Source organism: Camelus bactrianus, chromosome 14, assembly GCF_048773025.1.
Source record: "Camelus bactrianus isolate YW-2024 breed Bactrian camel chromosome 14, ASM4877302v1, whole genome shotgun sequence".
Classification (NCBI taxonomy): domain Eukaryota; kingdom Metazoa; phylum Chordata; class Mammalia; order Artiodactyla; family Camelidae; genus Camelus; species Camelus bactrianus.
The window spans coordinates 60935088-60955257 of NC_133552.1; the positions used below are offsets into that span (position 1 = coordinate 60935088).

The 20170-nt window shown below is 41.0% G+C and overlaps 1 protein-coding gene across 15 annotated transcripts in view; it reads right to left on the reverse strand.

Moving 5' to 3' along the window:
• Positions 1 to 251: 251 nt before the first annotated feature.
• Positions 252 to 20170, reverse strand: part of DOCK9 (dedicator of cytokinesis 9) — a 256309-nt gene continuing 236390 nt past the window's right edge. For all 15 annotated transcript variants that reach the window (XM_074378467.1, XM_074378465.1, XM_074378460.1 and 12 more), the window contains 8 exons: positions 15246 to 15368; positions 14434 to 14547; positions 12683 to 12829; positions 11310 to 11520; positions 6642 to 6832; positions 3784 to 3884; positions 3511 to 3649; positions 252 to 1536 (listed from right to left, as the gene is read on the reverse strand). In XM_074378467.1, coding sequence (XP_074234568.1) covers positions 1414 to 1536; positions 3511 to 3649; positions 3784 to 3884; positions 6642 to 6832; positions 11310 to 11520; positions 12683 to 12829; positions 14434 to 14547; positions 15246 to 15368 — 1149 coding nt within the window. In that variant the 3' untranslated portion in view covers positions 252 to 1413. The remainder of the gene's footprint in view (positions 1537 to 3510; positions 3650 to 3783; positions 3885 to 6641; positions 6833 to 11309; positions 11521 to 12682; positions 12830 to 14433; positions 14548 to 15245; positions 15369 to 20170) is intronic.

The window sequence follows — 20170 nt, forward strand, 5'->3', positions numbered from 1 at the left end:
CCCCTAGACCTGCCTCTTAAAACACAAACCACAGAAACTTACCCAAAGGTGGAGAAACGGGTATGAGTCCCCACTTACCCAACCTCAGTTTCAACAATTATCAACATTTGCTAATTTTGTTTCATCTACCTATCCTCTTCTTCCCCCTCAAGTATTTTAAAGCAAATTTCATATACCACATTATTTTACCCCCAAAATTTCAATATCCTTCCCCTCTTAGGACTGTCAAACAATAAATACCCAATACTCACTACAAGAAAATCAGCAATGTTATTTTTAATACAGACGTGGTACAGAATGTTTAATTACAGCAGGGCAGAGATTCTAGTTAAATAAAATTAAAAACCTTTATTTTTCCCAAATATAAAATTACTAAATTAATGTCTGAAAAGAAAATATAACATGGTGAAAGCTTTAAATGACACCACTATTCACCACAAGACTTAAGATTTACCAATGACAAACTCCACCATTTTGGCAAAAGGATGAAATTTTTAAAACAGTTTATAAACTTAACACAGCAAAGACTGTATACATCTTCATATTGCACTTTTTATTTACAAGAATAAAACAGTAAAGTCAAGTGTATTGCATATACTAAGAACAGCACAAATCCGTCACAATTGAACTTTATGCAGAAGCTGATGTGAGCATTAAAAATGTAGAAATGTCATACGTGTATGTACACAACGCCAAGACTGTATCAACAAACTCTATGTACATAACAGCATACTGGACTACTTTAAATTTTTAGCATAGTCGTGTTTATTAATACAGGCCTTTGGTTCTAAACTGCTGGACTAGTTTTAAGCTCACATAGTTTCTGAGGCTTTCATATTTTTTTAGTGCAAGTTAGATGAGTATAAAAGCACTAAACCTCCCAGTTCACTGGTACAAAATTACAATGGTCAGTCCCTTTAGGTCATCAAAAACTAGTCACAAAAATAGTTCTTGTATTCAACCTGAATGTGCCACAGGAAAAAAAAAATATTTTCAAGATTCTCCAGCTTAGCCTAAAGGCAAAAAGTTACCCCGGCCTCAATTTCAGTGCCACGTACATTCCAGAACACTTGTTTTCTCCAGGCCATTTATTTTTAATACTACTTTGTAAGGAAGAATAAAATGTAACCCCAGCTTAAGACTGTCCGCCACACATGTCTGGTAAGACATAATGAAAATGCTGAATATTGCCAGTGAGATTTAAAAAAATACATATACCCTCTTATGACTCCTCTAGAAAATCTGCTATGAAATAACATGGTTCTTTATTTCCCTTTTCTTCGGTTTCCCTCGACGACTTCTCCTTGTGCTTGGTCTCCCCTGTGTCTTGCATGAGCCTAGTGATTGGCTTTGGAAATCATCCTGAGTTTGCAAATGACAAAGCAAGTCCCCACACTTGGTCCATGAGGCGAATCACACCACGGAGGATGAGCTGGTCATGCCGTGAACCATCGTGCTTGTTGGAGTCCCACTGATGGCATTGAAGATGTGCAGGGAATTCGGTAAAACGCTCGTCTTCTCCTCCAGGGGGCAAATCTCAAGGCACAGAAACACAACATTACCCAAGTGTAATGCCCTGAACGATACTCCTCGTAACTTATCATCCACTGGCCACTGTCACTGAGAATGATGGTGCCCTCAGATAGCCTGGCTCTGGCGGTTTGCAGAGGGAGTGTGTCAGCTCATCTAATAAACACCTTTTTCAGAACAGGACTTTAAAAAGAAAGTCAAGAACAACATGTTTTGTTTCCTTTACAAGTTAGGGAATGGAGAGCCTTTCAGACTCACCAGATTATAAAGCACCTTGAAGACTCTTCTACACATACTTGACGGGGACACGACATGGACATGTCCCTTGGGAAAGTCTTTTTTAAATGAATCTGGAGCATCTGTGTTCTCTACTAGATCCTTTTCTCAGGGTCTTACAGATTCTTACAGGTCTTTCCATCCTAGGAGAGACAGAGGGGCTGCCTGTCCAACCCTGAACAAGTCTCTCGCACACTCAGTAACGCAGGAAAGAATTCTCAGTGCAAGACTGGACCTGTTGCCAGATGGAAACTGAGAAGAACATGCACACTCAGAGGTTCCCCTGGAAAAACCAAAAGCAAGGCTGCTCCAGGTCATGACCCCTTCTGCTGAAGGGCTCAAAGAACTTTAATCTTCATAGTTGTTGAGATTATGGAAAGTTCAGGTGCAATTTAGAGCGCAGCACTGCATTGTGTCCATACAATCTGGGAGTTTATTTGAATACTTTCAGCCCATCATTTTTTCCTACTTTCATCTTTTCCAGTGCCAAATGCTGGCACCCTCTGATCAAGCTCACCATCCTAGAGGAATATGGAGGCCCGTAGAAAAGACCTTTCTCCAAAATCTTGTTCCTGTGAGACACTTCCTTTCTGCTCAGTTATTCACATATTTATTTCTTTAATCATTTCCATCTTTTTCTCCTACTTTTCTAAATGCCCAAGAGAGGGCTGCCTTCTTCTGTACATGCACTGTCACTATGCCTAGGTCTGCAGGTGCCCAAACTCAGAAATAACTTTACGTGAGCCAGTTATCAAGATCCAGAGAAATAAAATTTAAAAATGACATTACCATCCCATCTGCACGTGTTAGCATGGAGGAAAAAAAAAGCAAGTTAAAGCTGAGACATTTACGTTCATTTCCTGCAACAGAAACTTCTCAATTAAATCACCACATGCTATGTTAACTGACACAAATGGCCTTGGCTTCCATTTTGCAAGAGTGAAGGAAAATAATGTAGGTTTGGAACAGACAGAAGTAGTTATGTTATCAAGATACCATCACCAATTGTAAAGACTGACACCGTGACTCGGAAGAGGTCGCTGTGGTTGATGAAGAATGGACCCCTCAAAAGCAATAATGGGGAAGCTGCCCTGTGACATTCACTCAGTTGCTTGGGCAGCTGTCCCCTCTGATGACTGCCGAGCCCACATACGTAATCCTATCAGAAGGAATCCACACAGGAGAGCGGTGGGAGCAGTGTAATAAGGAAAGCTGCCCATAAGGACAGGAATATAGAAGCAGCCTTGAGAAATCCACAGGGGCACTCAGGTCAGCTATGAACAGTCAAAACTGAACAACCTTCCTTTGTTAAATGGCAAAAGACATTTAATGCAACAGACAGTTCCTTAAACCAGGCTGGTAAACCTGGTTTTTTCAAAGGATTGGGTGAATAAAGAAACTTCTAGGAACAGCATTGGTATTTTTTTTTTTTTAATGTGGGTTGTTTCTGAGCTAGACTGAGCCATGAAGAAGAGGAGGGGGCTGCTCTCCTCTGGTCACATTAAACAATGACAGGTGGGCAAGCTGCTAGCCAGTCCCCAGGCACCTGTGGGTAGAAAGTAGCAGCAGTGTAGCATGCTACATTATTCACCAGAGAGCAAAATTCTGGAAGGGTGTCAGAGGGCGTAGGCCGAAAGAGGGTGCACTTGAGACCCAACTGCTGCGCGCTCTCTAAAATGAGAAGACCCCCAGCGTGGCACTTACCTGCTCGTGCATGATTTCCGAAAGCTCTTTTGCCATTTCCCTGTAGTTGGCCTTCATTTCTTCCTGGTACTCTAACTGGTCCTCTTTGATTAACCGTTCATTTACCGCCAAGGCTTGACCGCAAGCTTCCACAAATTGCCTGAAATGGTGCGGGAGAGGGAAATCAAGGCGTGTCCAAGAACACAGAAAGAGTCCAAGGGGTGGTATCTCTTCCTTGAATGAGCACAGAAATGATTAATACTTGAAGAGAAAGACATTTCCAGTGTGCCTTACCTGAAAACTTCCTTAAGCAACTTCACTTTATTGTCAGGATATCTTTTTGTGTTTGTGTCATCTAAGAAAGCTCGGGCATATGCCAGTGGACCAGCATTGACCTAGACAAAGAACAAAGATTTTAAATTGAAGTTATGAAGAAAATAGTCATGATCACTGAGTTCATTTCCGTTGGCATTTGCTAAAAATGCTGTGCGAGTGAGTTAGTCATGACCTCTGCCCTCCAGGAACTTAGGACCCAAAGAGAAAACCATGAATAAAGCTCATGTGGTTATAAGCTATTTGACTTTATCATCTCAGTCATCCTCAAAGCACTTGAGATGATGGTTTATTTTATGCAATAAGAATCAATGCTTGAAAAACTTCAGGACCTGTTCAAGGTCAATCAGCCAATAAGCAAAACAACTGAGATCAGCGCCCAAGTCTTCCAACTGGTATTTGTGCTGCACTACAATGAGCTAAGAGGTCAATCTGGGGAGTTCAATGAAAACTGAAAAGTACAGTATATGGAACAGTTTAAAAACCCAAGTGTTCACCAAGTGGAACCACGTAGACAGCCATGGACAAGCTGATTTGCTGTCTTCCAATGAACCAATCATCTGAGGTGGGCCAGAAGGCCAAAGACTCGGGACATTTAGCCACAGGATGAGTGAATCAGAACCCCATATCTCTCTTCCAATTAGCCAAGAAGAGTTCTCTGAGGTTGGGTAAGTCAGGAAATGTGGGAGTGTGGAGAGAAAGAAGGTGAGACACACTGGGTGGGAACGAGAAAGTTCCGGGCACCTGAGGCAGTTTGGGAAGGTCTGGGCCATGTGATTATGGCATGGTTTTTCCTGGGAGATCTAGTGGGCTTGGAAGGTAATGGGTAGGGAGGGCTGTCTGTCTTCCTGGTCCTTGGTGTGGAGGACTTTCACAGTAACAGTTGGGGAACTGAGCTGTGAACTGAACTCACACCAGAGGTGGGGAGACAGAGGGGCACAGTGGTTACAGGTGGGCCCTCTGAGACAGGAACAACTAACTAGCTAACCCTCTGTGACAATTGCGTATGTCACTGGGTAAGTGTAGGGAGCTATGTTAATAACCTAAAGATGACCCAAATGAACATTCATCCAAAATGATACAGATGCTCAGTTTTAAGAAGAACTGAAAAGGAGAAGCTGATGGCTTGATAAAGTCTGACATAACAAGACTTGATAAAGTCTGACATAACAAGATCCTGGAGTGGAGTGCAGAGCCACAAAGCCACCCTGATGGCTCTACCCTGTACAGTAGCATCCCCAGAGAGTCTCTTGGTGGAAGAATTGAAGAAATACACAAATAAAATAACAAAGTTCATTTCTCCTGACTCCAACTCTGTTGTTACTCTAGAGGGTACACATGTATAAACTTAATCTCCTCATTTCATTATGGAATTCTTTGCTTTTAAAGATGATCAGGCATTTATAAAACTCTAAGGTCACTGTCAAATGGCCGGGCACATTTTGCCCTTTAGAAAGCTCATCCTGTCCAGTCTCACCCTTTACTGGCACACACACCCCTCCATTGGCCTTCAGACAGAGGCTGGATGTTCCCAGGCCAGGCCACATTACTGAGTGGTTTTGGTTTTAGTTGCAGAATACTGTGGCCTCTGGCCCGTTACGTACTCACGCACATTGCCGGAGTATTTTATCACATTCACTTGATAATTTATTTTGGCACATAAGTCTTTGGGGCCATAAGAGAAGAGGTTGAAAACATCTGTAAATACTTCTGTGGTGAATGACATTTAGAAAAATGGGAGGTAACAGCTTAGCATGGATCTGGCAAAAAGTTGACAAAAACTGATTTCACAAAATGAAACCGCTATATTGCAATCTACATGTAACTTTCATGAACATACACACCCTTCTTGAAAGAGAAAAGAATTAGATAGAGGAATACACACACACATACAGCAGGTGCTAGAATTATGTATATAAACTTAAAAACAGCAATAAAGCAAGAAGCATACTGGTCACCAGAGGGAGCAATTTAACATCTACTAATTTCTTAGGAAACCATATAAGTAAAATACCTTAAAAAAAAAAAAACCCTTATGATTGAAGTGTACTATACAAACATAAAAGTGCATATATTGTAAGTGTATAACTTGATAAATTTTCACAAACTGAACATATTTGTGTAATCAGCACCTAAATCTAGGATGACTTTATCCATAAATGGTACACATCATTCAAATTGCTATAGGAAAGAAATGTCTTGACCCCTACCAAATGCAAAATCAATTCAGATGGACTGTAGACCTACATAGGAACCCAAACACAGAAGAACATCTCTGAAACAGATTTCTTAAAGAGGACACACACACACACACAATATTACTAGTAAAGAAAAAATTTTCATTGGGCTATATTAAAATGAAGAATTTCATTAATCAAAAGATGCTACTAAGAGAGTGAAACTTAAAAGCAATTTTTCAGATATAATTTTCATAGAAATCAGAAAACAATAGTTTTGTATGAAAACCTAGGGTTATCCACACTTCTTTTACATTTGAGAGTCTTGATGCTTCTAATTAAGCACCTAGAATTCCCTAAATTACAGAAAAACCAGGTTGTTTGGAGTGCCATCCCCTGCCCGGGGCACACAGCTTCCTGAGAATGACACATTTGGAGGTTGGGGTGGAGAGACCCTAAGGCTACTGCAGGCTTTGGAATCAGGAGGAACCACACATCAGGGGAGGTCCCAGGACTGACAGGTAAAGCCAGGGATCTATACCAGCCCTGCCCTTGCTGGTGTGAGCCATCTGAAGTTCCCAAGGTCTAAAGGAGCGTTCCCTCTGCTGCCCCGTGGTTTGCGCTGTGGGACGCCTGGCTCACCTGGACGCTCACACTGCCCTGGAGCTTGAGCTGCAGTTTGATCATGTCCACCTCGGCCGAGGAGCACAGCTGCCGGAGCTCGGCTACCTTCTTACTCATCTCGTCGATGGCCACCTCGATGGGGTTCAGGTCCGTGTGGTGCTGGTACATGACGGGGATCCGCTTCTTCACGTATGGGAAGCAGTGTATTGCTGTGGAGGAACAGGTCCCGGAATTACTGCACACCCTGCATGTAATCCACACGTTCTGAGCCAGTCCTGTCTGACAGGAAAGGAACCCAAAGCTTGCCCAGGTCACATGCCAGTATTTCGTGGAACCAGAATACTGTGTCTTCCTTGATCGTTGTGTGTGTTTAATGACAGGGCATCATATAAAGTCAAGAGAGCTGGGTCCCTGTTAACCTTTAATGTGAGAAGTCTGTCTTTGAAGAAATCACTTTATCATTCCCTGCTCAATGCTCTCATTCATAAATGCCCTGCTGTCCTGGGAATCTGTGAGAGCTGAGTGTGGTAGTAGGTATAAGAGGTCCTGAGTACCTGCTTGTGATGGCGACTGGAGTCTAAAAGAGCCAAGGCAGAGGTGTAATGATACAGAAAACTCAGAGTCCGTCCATGAGCTGACCAGGTCCATGTGACCTGGGACTCCCCTCTCCCTGCCTTCCTTGCTGGCGTCGTATCTCCTCTCACTGGGCTCACTTGGCTCCAGCCATGCTGGCCTGCTGGGCACAGGGAGCCCTGGCCTGGCCTTTGCCCTGACAGCTCCTTCTCCCTGCAGATGTTTGCATGGCCCACATCATCACCTCCTTCAAGTCCAGACTCAAACATCACTTCCTCAATGAAGCCTACCCTGGTCACATCATTTAAACTGCAACCCACCCCCTTCAACCCCAAACTTCCAATCCCCCCTTGCTCTTGTCCACAACACGTATTACCTTCCGACACAGAAACATTCACCTATTATATTTGCTGCTTGTCATCTGTCTCCTCCTGCTAGAATCTAAGTTGCACAAGCCAGAGAGCTTTGTTTTGTTGATACGCCAAGCTGGAACATCGCCTGTGCTCGATTAATTTTGTTGAATTAAAGAATGTATTACCACCCAAATGGTTCAATGGAAAAGCAAACTGGCCTGGAAGGTGGAAAGTTAGGTGGTAGATTGAGCGAACCATCACATTACTAACCAATGGCCCACACCAGCGATCTGCAGCCCTTGAGCAGGAGGATGAGAAGAAATGGCTGAGAAGTGTGGGTGGGTGTGCAGTCTGGTCAGACTGAATATGGGAGAATACTTCCAACCTGAGCGGGAGTCTGGATATGATTTGGAAGCCTCTGGAATAGTGACTGGGAAGAAACTCCATGAGATGAATTCCATGAAAAAAGGACACAGGGGATCATATTGGGGGGCAGGCTCAGAAATTTACACCAGAGGGCCTAGAGGGTGATTATTAGGTTTTCCAAGTGATCCCACAATTGCAGCCAAGTGACTGAATTATTCAGGAAAGGGAGGCTTTCTGGGTTCAGAGGGCAAGGGAGGGCTGGGGTTTCTCCGTAACTCAGAAGGCCAGAGGTCAGCTCTGAAGAAATACAATGGAAGAAGAACCTAAGGGCTTAATAACACAAGAGAAAACTCTCAAGTTCAAAGTCTTCAGAATATCCTGGTCTGCATGTCTTTAACTGATGGTTGATAAAGTTTACAGGCTTTGAATAGCATTTTTATAACTCTCTAAATCTTTACACTGACCAACAACTATCCTTTTGAAATTTTGAGATCTTTCAGGGCAAACCCTGTGCCTCTGTTGGGTGTTTTGGCCCCCTTTTGCTCCTCATTGACCTCAAAAGGCAAGGAGCCCAACAGTGGGTGAGATGTAGCAAAGTGAAGTACATTCTTTCCCCTCCTGGGAAATTACAAAATTACAGGATTTTGTAAAGAATTATAAAATTCTTTAACATGAGATGGATAATACAACTCTCCTTTTACAGATGAGAAAACTAAGGCACAGAGAGGTTAAAATGACCAGCCCAAGGTCACACAGGGAGGATGGGCTCTGCACTGCCCACACTTCTCAAGGTGGTTATTTCCCGAGTCAGCAGCCCGTGTATCTACTTCATCTCTCTTTGCAGTGGGGTTACTCCTTGTCCCCTCTGCTCTGGCAGGTCTAGAGCTTTGTTCTTGTCCTTTAATTTAAGATATTTCTGTGACAAAATGGGAAACTGGCCAGGGAAAACACCCCATGGTAACTGTTCATGAATCAGTATGCTACCTGAGGGGAATAATCCTAATAAAAAATCCTGACTTTGACTCATCAGTGATCTAGGTTTATTTCAATCAGCAGTTCTCAAACTTGAGTGGCACCAGAATCACTTGGAAGACTTTGTTAAACACCACCAGCTGGGCCTCACCCCCAGAGTTCCTGACTCAGGAAGTCTGGGTGGAGCCACAGAATCTGCATTTCTAACAACTCTCGGGGGATGCTGATGCTGCAGACCAGGTACAACCTTTGGTAAGCACTGATCTGAGGTCATCACAGCTGTGGAGATAAACATGTAAGCTGGTAATTCTCATAAAGTGACTCCATCTAGAAGTGGTTTTTCACTTGAAAAAAACTTGCTACTGTGTCCATTAGAAAAATAATTCATTTACATATGGGGAGGGGCTGATGTTTTCCAGGACAATATTATTTGTGCTTTACATATTACCTTATTATTCTAAAAGCAAGAGTGGAGACTCTTTCTTTAAAAAAATAGAGTTCGGGTTTTTTTTTTTTCAATTTTAGCTTTTATCTCAGTTCCCTCATAGGACGAGGGAAAAACCCTCCACAATATGCTGTTCTGACCTATTTTATAGTGAACCATGTTCTTTCTTTGGTTAACAGCTTTAACCGAGTCATGAATCACACGCCACCCATTTAATGGTAAACCAGAAAGAGAAAGAAAAACACCACATGATATCACTTATATGTGGAATCTAAAAAAAAGGGGACACAAATGAACTTATTTACGAAACAGAGACAGACTTACAAACAGAAAACAAACTTATGGTTACCAGCTAGGTGGGAGAAAAGGAGTGAGGAGGATAAATTGGAGGTTCGAGATTTGCAGTTACACACTACTGTATATAAAACAGGTAAGTCACAACATCGTAAAATGACTATAACTCAATAAAAAAAAGTTAAAAAAAACCCAGATAAACTACAAGGTCCTATTGTACAGCACAGGGAACTATATTCAATGCCTTGTAATGGCCGATAATGAAAAAGAATATGAAAAGAAACATATACATACGTATAAATAAATCACTATGCTGTATACCAGAAATGAACACAACATTGTAAATTGACTATACTTCAATTAAAAAAAAATAAAGAAAAAAAGAAAAATAAAGGAAGAGGAGGATTTGAAGACATGTATTGAGTTTGTGGTGTTTAAGGGGCACGCGGGGGAGGTGTCCTGGCCTGAAGCTCAGAAGGCTCTGAGGAAGTGGCAGCTGAAACTCCAGGAACAGATTTAAAGCTACCCAGGAAGAGAGCAGAGTGTGATGCAAGCTGAAGAATGCCAAGATTTGAGAAATGGGCAAAGGTAGGGCAACCCACAAAGCCTCCGGTTAGGCACGTGCATATCTGCGTGGACAAGAAACAGCTTGGCATCACCCTGCATACTGTCTATCAATAAATTTCATACGGGCAAATAAAAAAAAAAGTGTAGAATTCAATGGTGAGAGCGGAGCCTCACCTGAAATGCTCCATCCTCACAGCCCCTTTCACTAATTATTATAATGTTCCCCATTATCACCCAGGCGGAACACATGACAACACTGACTCCTGGACAAGCAATGGGCACTGTCCTGGTTCAACTTAACTCTGGCCGCTCTTTGAAAAATGTGCCTAAATAGTAGATATGGACACACCGGGAATTCTTAACAGCCTCACCACTGATCTTTAAGTCAAGAAAGCTGACCCTAACCTAAGAGAGATGGGGTCAAGCTCCCCACAAAAATCACTCCCAAGATGACTCTACACTTGTCAGGAACTGGGAGACGATGCCAAACAGAGTTCCAGGATGGGTTATCAATGGCTAAACAGTGACAAAGGATCAATTAAAACTCTGCCACAGCTGAATGTGCAGCCTCTGAATGCACTGAGCTTCCTGGGACCAGAGGCGCTCAAGCTGAGGCTGGCCCGCAACTCTCAGAGATGAGGTGGGAGGGACCCAGCCTCGTGTCTCGTTTATTCACTCCACCAAAAATCCTTGAGCAGACTCACACTGGGGCCTATGCAACAGAGATGTGTAAAGGGTCCCTTCCCATGAAGCAGATGCTGGATGGTGTGCAGGGGTTCCTGACCCGAGGGCCACAGGCCTAGAGTGGGATCCACATGGGTTTCAGAAAGAGTCTGTAAATCACCTGAAACTGTGTGGAGGAGATAGGACACACTGTTCTCATCAGATTCTAAAAAGGGTAAATGATATGACCTACCGGACTGTGGCAGACAAAAACACAAACAGATAAATAGAAAAATGTCATGAGTCTTCAAAAGCATTAGATGCATGTTAAACTGAAATGGGTATGCAGGGAAAGTTAACTGAGCTGGAAGGGCCCTTCCAATTCTAGAAGCTTCTGGAACTCTCTGAAGAGCTCTTTACCCTGGTGTCGTGGCTGATGGCTGGGAGATGTACCTGTCAGGATGGTGCGCCGTTTGCATTGCTCCTCGACCCCGCCCTGCCTTTTCCCGGTCTGGGTGAAGGGCATCTCAAACATGAAGCGGCGTATGTTGTGAGACCTTTCAAACTCCGTTTTCCTCTCTTGCAATTCTTTTTCATCGAAGAATGGGACCACGTGAGTCACCTGGATATACGCATACTTGGAATCCAGATCCTTGGGGTTGACCTTTAAATGAATAAAGGAAACAGAAGAGGGGTGCTATTTGAAAGCCTCCTCCAAAGCTACACTGTGTTTTTCCACTTTATATTGGTAAAAGTTTTAGAAAATTTCAAGAAAACTGGAAAAAGAAAGTACAACGAATACTCACATACCTACCACTGAGAACAGTCACCACTACTTTGCTGTATTTGTTTGTTTGTGTCTGTACACACACACACATACACACACGGACATGTAGACTTTTTTTTTAGCTGAAGCATTTCAAAGTAAGTGATTCACATCATGACACTTCAGCCAGCACCTCCCAAACATGAGGACATTCTCCTCTAGAACTAAAATTCATCATCATACCTAACAAAATCAACACTAATTTCCTAAAGCACCCAATATACCCAGTTTAGATTACCTTTCTCAAATGTCCCCAGAATGTTATTTATAACTATTTGCATTTGAACCAGAATCTAATCAATGATTTCATTTTACTTTTAGTTGTTATGTCTCTTTAGTCTTGTTTAATCTAGAAGAATTCCCCACTATTTTTTTTTTATGACATTGAATTTTTTGAAGATATGCTGGTTTTCTTCTGGAATGACTTCCCATCTGAATTTGTCTGATTATTTCTGAAACTGTAGTTCAGAAATAGATCTTCAAGAGAGCAGTATAGCAGAGGACAGCCACTTTAAGCAGAAAGTAGATACAGTTTGTAGGAAGTCGTTTGTAGTTCGTTCTACAAACATGCTGACCAGTTAGTTCATTCCTTGCTCTGTCTGCCTGTCTGTTCATTTGTCCATATATCAAACAACCGGTCAGAAAGTGTCAGGTAATAAGCCAGGCACAAGTGCAAACAGAACTTTGGACCCTATTCTTACAGAGTTTCTAAATAGCTGGACTAAAAACAGCATATTCTTTCAGACTTCAATTATTTTGTAAAAGAATATCTTTTTAAAATTATGAAATAAAAGTTTGCTTAATGAAAGCATTCTGGAAAGCACAGAAAGGTATTAAGAAGGAAAAAAAATACATTTGCCACTCAAGGCCAACCATTCTGAACTTTTTCCAGGTCTCCTTTTTTTGATACACATTTATAAATATATAATACACGATCATCAATCATACATAATCAAAACAATATTATATTGCTATGAAATGTTTCCAAGCATGGTCATACCTTGCCAGAATCCTGTATCATTTTGACGTTTTCAGAACCAAATTTATCTGAGTACAGTTTAAGGAGTCTCTGAGAAATTTCTGACAGAGGTGTGAGTTTGGGTTCCTTGTAAATATACTCCTTTCCGTCTTCATCTTCAAAGAATCCCTGTGACATACAGCACATTTAGAGCTATCCCCAAATACAAGCCCAAGGCTTACCACCCAGGAAGGGTTCTTTTGTTACCAGGATTAAAAAAAAGGGGGGGGGGAATGAATATAAAATAAAATCAGGCTTTCTGAATAGGAAGGAAAATGATAATAATGTGAAGTCTGGGTGCAAAGATAAAGGAAAAACACGAAACTGCAAACTCATTCAAGAATGCTGTCACTAAGTGTGGAGGGAAAGGAGAGATTGGAGATTCAAGACTGTGTTCTCTCAGTGACGTCTAAGGATGGGATTCAAGCCTGTTTCACATTCCCAAGGAGCAGAACTCACTAACACGTGACTCAGCAGCCTGCTGTTGGCCTCAAACACACACACATCCCTCCTTGACCTCTCCCGTTTACACGGATTTTATGGCATAAATGGAAGCAATCTGGTCTGGAGTAGGTTTGGCAAAAGTTATGTGAAGTTGGTATAAATTCTATTTTGCTTTACTGATGAGAAAAATATTTTATTTCTTTTTTTTTGAGAAAAATATTTTAAAATGTTGTAGGATAATACCAGAAAAAATTTTCATTATCACCAGTTGTCATCTGTTTCAATACAAATTATGTGTGAATACAGCAAGGCTTAGCATTGCATGGGAAGTGAAAAAGGTTGAAAATTAAAAAGCCCAGGTTGGAGTTAATATTTAAAATACATTTTTTTTAAAGTTTGTTTTGCACCTAAAATAAAAGAGAAAATGGTGCCAAAAAACAAAAAAACAACAACAACAACAAAAATCACATTGTATTAAAAAAAATGCAGGCTAACATGAAACAAAAAACACCCACATCAAACTAGGAGTTTAGATGCAGTAATTTCACTACATTATTGCTTTTTAAGCATTTACTGTAATTACCTCCACATCTGTTTCACTGTCTGTAAACTGGTATTGCTATAAAGTTGTAAGAGACAATAACAGAATAAATTGAAGGTTATATAATGCTCATAGAAAACCACATACCCTAAGTAAATGAATTATAATTCACACTATTTAATCATGTTAGAGACTTGGAGGTTAAACTTTCAGTTAAATTTAAATGAACCCTTTCCTACTGGGTTTCTGAAATATTACAAAGGTAAATCTACTTGCAGAGATATTATATTATAAAAGAAAGAGATACACAAGGACAAAGGAAACCAGAAAGTCTTAATTTTGGTTTAAAACATGCAGTATAGATGTGTAAGGGAACAGGTGATTTATTTCTGTAAATGGAATAAAATGTTAATTTTTTTTGGAGTTTCTAATGACTGGACAGATATACATACAGACTTGAAAAGGAAACTTGCAAACCACACTGAAGTACCAAAGATGCACCAAAGATGCTGCTAAGAGGGAGAACTTACCGCTGCCTTAAGAAAGTAATAAAGAAAAGACAGGAAGAAAGAAAAAAAAAAAAAAAAGCAGAAAGTTTACTACTGAGGAAGATAAGCATCATACTAAATATGACAAATTCATCAAATTAGCATTTATAGAAACAGGAAATTTAAAAATACAACTTTATAGAGTTTAAATGAGAATAAGGAGGACTTGGGTCAGCCTAGAGAACACAGAGGAGGCTCACCTGTCCAAAGAAGGCCACTCGGAAGTACGTCCCCAGGAGCCGGCGGCCGGTGTGCATGACCTCAGTCACTTTGCTGTAGGCTCGGTGCAGTGTGTCGTACAGATGGGCCAGCCTCTGGAAAGCACAACAAAACCCATTTCTCCCCACCTGTAACTAGGTGAATGAATTTTAAAATAACAATGAAATGAGATCATATAGGTAAAAATTCCTTGGATTTGAGTTAAAAAAATGCATTTTGACTACACAACTGGTAGTGATCATTTTTCAGCTGGAACGTTTCCTATCCAAGGGGCCATCCTGCATATGGAGGACCCATCAGATTTTCACGGTGCAGTAAGCAAATTCTGTTTTCAAGTTAACATGGAATGCCAGAGGTGGTAAAGTCCTCTGGTGACGTTTTTCGTCTTTGCTTTTCCCACTCCATTCCTTAGCACATGCTAAGAGGAACTGGACAGTCTCCCCAAGCCAGGAAGGATGGAAGGGACACTGCTTTTCCAGGCAGGCAGAATAAGGAAGAGTTCTGAGGGAAAAGGCATGTGGTGATTATACAACTCAGTTCCTGGCAACCTTTCAAAAGTGCAGTGCCAGAATTCCCCACCCTTGTAGTTTGAGATTTGGGGTCTGTGTAGAGGGGGGCCTGTGTGTGCAGACACCTGATGGCTCTGAGGGTGGTGACCTCCAGTGCCATGTGGAGGGTCAAAGAAGCCTTCCTCATTGAGTGGCCCGCTTGCACTCTCTGCACGTAAGGATGTTTGGGGATGTGTGTCACTCTACGGACACCTCAAAGAGGAAGAAACAAACCACTAAGATACCTCAAAATCCCTCCGCTTCTCGTAGATGGGGATGATGAGCTTATAGATGTCGGCGATCAGCTCATAGCGCTCGGCCTTCCAGAGTCCGTCTGCACACTGTTCCAGGAGTTCCATGAGCACGTCCTGATCAAAGAAGAAGGCCCCCGGCCCAGACAGAGTATTATAGGGAAACTGACATGGCATTCCTCGCAGAAGGCGTAACTTAAGACTTTTATAGTTGCCTTTTAACATGTTTCTATCCTCTTTAACACTGTAAATGAAGGGTAGGACCTGTGTATTTTCATTACCAGCCTAATGTCCCATTACAGCATTAATATCTACCGTTTATAGGACCAAAGAAAATAAACATTTTCAAAGCTGTTGTGAATCAACTGACCAGAAAATACTACCTAACCGGCTTAAGCAAACCACTTTAAAGCAAGATATTTAATTGCTATGTCATATTTACAACACACAAATCATAAAACCATTATCTGTGTGACTGAAATCTGGACCATGCTTATAAAGAGGTATACCAGTTGTCTCATACTTTTTTTGCAGGTCTCATTAAGTGCAAAGACTAAAGCCAGATATACACAGTAACAATCATTACAGCTATAGACAAAGAAAAAAATCAGTAACTGTTCTAACACCATATCTTTTCCTTACGCATTTGTATTACAAAGATGCAAGCCCCTCTCACTTTTCTTAGTTTTGTCTCAAATCTTTTCCACTGGAGAACCTATCCAGGTTAATCACAACAAACTTTTATGATGTTCTCATGCTCCTCTGATTATAAAAAGCTACATAAAAGAAAAGCATAAAAACAAAACTTGTGAAATGTCAGTCTCAATATACTTACTTTATCATATTTGTAAAACTGGGGAATGTAATAAGACGTAACCTAATTTTGTAGCTGTGAGGATCAAATAAAATTTTACTCACCAAAATGCTCTGAAAACTAAATGTTGTATGTAATTCATAGGCCAGTTAAACAAACCTTTTACTTAAATCATCACTTTTTACTTTGTATTTTTTTAAATGATAATTTATTTCTACTGGGCTATGTAATACCCTACCGTGCCACATATATATTTGGTAGTCAAGAATTTCTTGGATGAATGAATCAGTCTGCATTTTTCTTAGTTTTGGAACAATATTGCTAATAGTTATCCTTCACTGTAGGGAAATTAGTTAAGAGCCCTTTATCAAAGCCTTGCATTTCTTGTATATCTTAGATCACAGACACTGCCATTGGATATTTACTGAGCCTCTTCTTTCTCAGTGGTGCTGTGGGACTACAGCAGAGGTGGACGAATTCTGAGGAGACCCAATTTCCTATCAGGGATGAGAATGTTGTACAACCAAGGCATTCTCTTGATAATGAAATAGTCAAAGGCACGGAAATTTACCCATCTTAAAGCTGTTCTTAGGCTTACCTTACAGACTACTCATTTGGCCCCTTCTGTTCTCACTACCGGGCTTTATTCAAAGTATACTATTGTCCACACTGTGGATATAAATCCACAATGATGACACCCTCTTTATTGTGGATGGGATCAAAGAGACCTAGAGATTCTTAATTCCATGCCACAGCAGTTACAGCACAGTGGGAACCCAGAGTAACTTTAATGTGATCTCAGAGAAAATTGAAAATTCTTCTCAAAGAGTTAGAAAAGTTCTAATTAGGCACAGTCACTACCACATCATTTAACTTGATTCTTTCATTCATTCATTCACACATTTTGCCAAGAATTTACTATGTGCATGGCACTGTGTTTGACACTGGGTTTATAAAATAAATCTATATAAATAAATGTTAGTTATCTGTAATTTGTAAAAATGGCTCTATAGATTTTTACTAAATGCGCAGCGGAGGTTTGGGGTAGTTTACCAGGTTATGTGGTATACATGAAAGTAGCTTTGAGCAGGAGGCCCTCAAAGATACACAGAGGTTATCCTTTAGAGCAGCTAGAGCTGAAGTACCTAGAGACTCATGACCACCAGCTGGAGATGTGACATACATGTTAAGATGCTGAGGACACAGAAAACCACAGTGACTTCAGATACATGCCAAACTACAAGGCACAAGGGTAGATGCCCTGAACTGAGAGCAGGAGGGATTTACTGACTTAATAGTCAGTGTGTCTCTGGGTGAACACTGCAGAGGCCAACAATCCAGTGGAGAGCACTTCCTTCTCTCACAGAGCTGAGGCTAGTGTGGGCCAGAGCCACGAAGAGATTATAAAAGACAGTGGTGAGCGTGCTGATAAAGAGATGCCAGGGGACCAGGGAGGCTGACAGGAGCAGCATCCATCCAGTGGCAGAGAAACAGCGGGGCATGGAAAATTGCAGAAAGTGAAAACTGAGTCCTCGAGATAGTTAGGAGTTAGTGAGGTGAAGCTGAAAGGCGGGAGTAGGAAGGAAGGGAAGGGAGACATTCCAGAGAAAGGGGACAGCATGGGCAAAGACACGGGAGTGATGGCAGCATGGTGCGTGAGAAATCTGTAAGCAGACTGAGGGGTTGGAGTACAAAATCTGAGTGAGACAGGGGCAAGAGATGAGGCTGGGGAGAGATTAAATACATAGATTAGGGGAGGGTATAGCTCAGTGGTAGAGCACATGCTTGGCATGCACGAGGTCCTGGGTTCAGTCTCTCGTACCTCCATTGAAAGAAAAAAATAAATAAAAAACCTAATTACCTCCCCCCTGCAAAAAAAATACATACATACATATAGTACATAATGGCCACATTCAGTTTTCCATGTCAAAAATAAATTAGCAATTGAACGTAGATAATTTTATAGAGGCATGAAAATGGACACAGACATACATCAACTACCACAAAAAGGGAGTATTACACAAGGAAGATGTTACTTGATTTTAAAATGACCTGTCTACCCTCATAAGGCATCTGTGTATAGCAGCCTTTCATGTATGTATTAAATGTCCTAGATTTCATCACTTAACAAATATATGTCAAATAGAGTTTGCGGGTAATCTCCTGGACCAAACCTAACTGGGAGATTAAGATTTGAATACTATTTTTACTCTCATTTGTCAAACTAGAAACACATGGAAAGTTTAATAACAATGAAACCTGAATTCAAGTAGCATTTCAATACTATGGACAACTGAGTTCATTAGAGAAAATCCTGCCATATTTGGAACAAAAAGAGGGACTTCAACCAGGGAAACTCCCCAGAGTGGTTGGACAATAGGAAGGTTTGATAAAGTGAATAGAGCTTAGTAAATAATTATGAAATAACGATCACAACTGGATGGTAAATAAGAAATAGGAAGTAACACATCATCAACCTATATATGCTACTGGGCAGTACTTTACGTTCTCTTACGATTCCGGAGGCATTCTGGATCTGCAGTTTATCAGTCTGAATATCACTTATTATAAAAAATGGTAGTAAAAGTGCTATAAAACGTAGAGTATATAAAGAATTTACCCAATCATAAACTAAAAATGGCTTTTATTTTTAAATAGTTAAGTCCTCCTCTCATAAAGTTAGAGTATGCACTACTGAGCATTAAAGCTTAATTTGGTAAAGTAAATTATTCAAGCTAATATCAACTCTATACCTAGATGCTTACGGCTGATGCATCAAGTAATAATTCTCTGAATAGAAATAACCAGCAATCATAGATAGTTAAGGCTGAGAGAACTTATGTCAACGCAAAATTATAAAGAGTCATAAAAATGAAGACCTCATAGTAACTAAACATCAGGGCATATATGAATAATATTCTCAACAGAAATTTCATGTATTAATTTACTTTGAATTCTCAGCAATCACCTGAAAACCAGAACTAATACTGATAATGATCAGATAGTGGTGACCCTGAAAGGCAGTCATACAGAAAGTCTGATAGTTTTACCACCTTGTTTAAAATCTAAATGCCAAGTTATTGTTTCTAAATTGTCAATACATGAGAAGAACTGTACAAGTAATTACTGGTCAGGGGGAAAAAAACCTCAAAGAACTTTATGCATCTGGAAAGTAGTACATATTTTATGATGTCAGACTAGTGTTAAAAAGATCTCAGTACACTAAGCTCATAAGCCGTTCAGGAAGCTGTTTAAAATGCCGTCAGCCAGTCATTTTTAAGTGTGCCACAGCATCGCAAAATGCAACAGAGGGCACAAAGCACATATGTGTGGAGATGGCTCACTAATACTGTGCATGGGGGCATATATGTGTGCACGTGTGCACAAGAATGCCTGTATGAGCCTGTGTATGTGCAGGGTATTTTAACATTTAAATGACATTTGCTCCATCTTAGGATGGGTTTGATTTAATCTAACCTTTCTCAAGAAGCAGGCTGTCTGTTATCTACCATTTGGGAATAACTGTCACGATGTGAGTGGGCTCGGGCAACAATGCACATCATGGCATAATTCACATTTCCACTATATTATTGTTTCTCAAGATACAGCTGAGGATCCTTTGCAGCAGCATAATCACTGGGGATGCTTCTTAACATACAGATTCCCAGGCACCACACCCACGTGGCTGAACCTGTGGATGGGTTGGGGAGAGGTAGTGAGAATGGAAATCCATATTTGTAACAGGAACCTAAGTAATTCTAAGCACACTCAAGCTTGCAGACCACTGCTCTGGCCCAGAAATTCTGAGATAGGCACCTCACTCACATATCCCTGAGCAGACACATGGCCCATAGTGAGTTTATGGAATGAATCAACGCATGTAAACATAGAAATTTCCAGGTCAACAAAGAACTCAGACAACTTCCTATTCAGATCCTAAGGGACCGTGGTTTAGGTATCTTTCCTCAATGGGAAGGAAGCATCAAAGCAGCGTCATGTGCTGGGGCAGGGACCACCCTTGTCTCTCCGGCACAGGGGAGCTTAGGAAATATCTGCAAGGTGAAGCAGGGCCATGTGTCTGGTTTGAGCCAAGGACAGAGCAGTT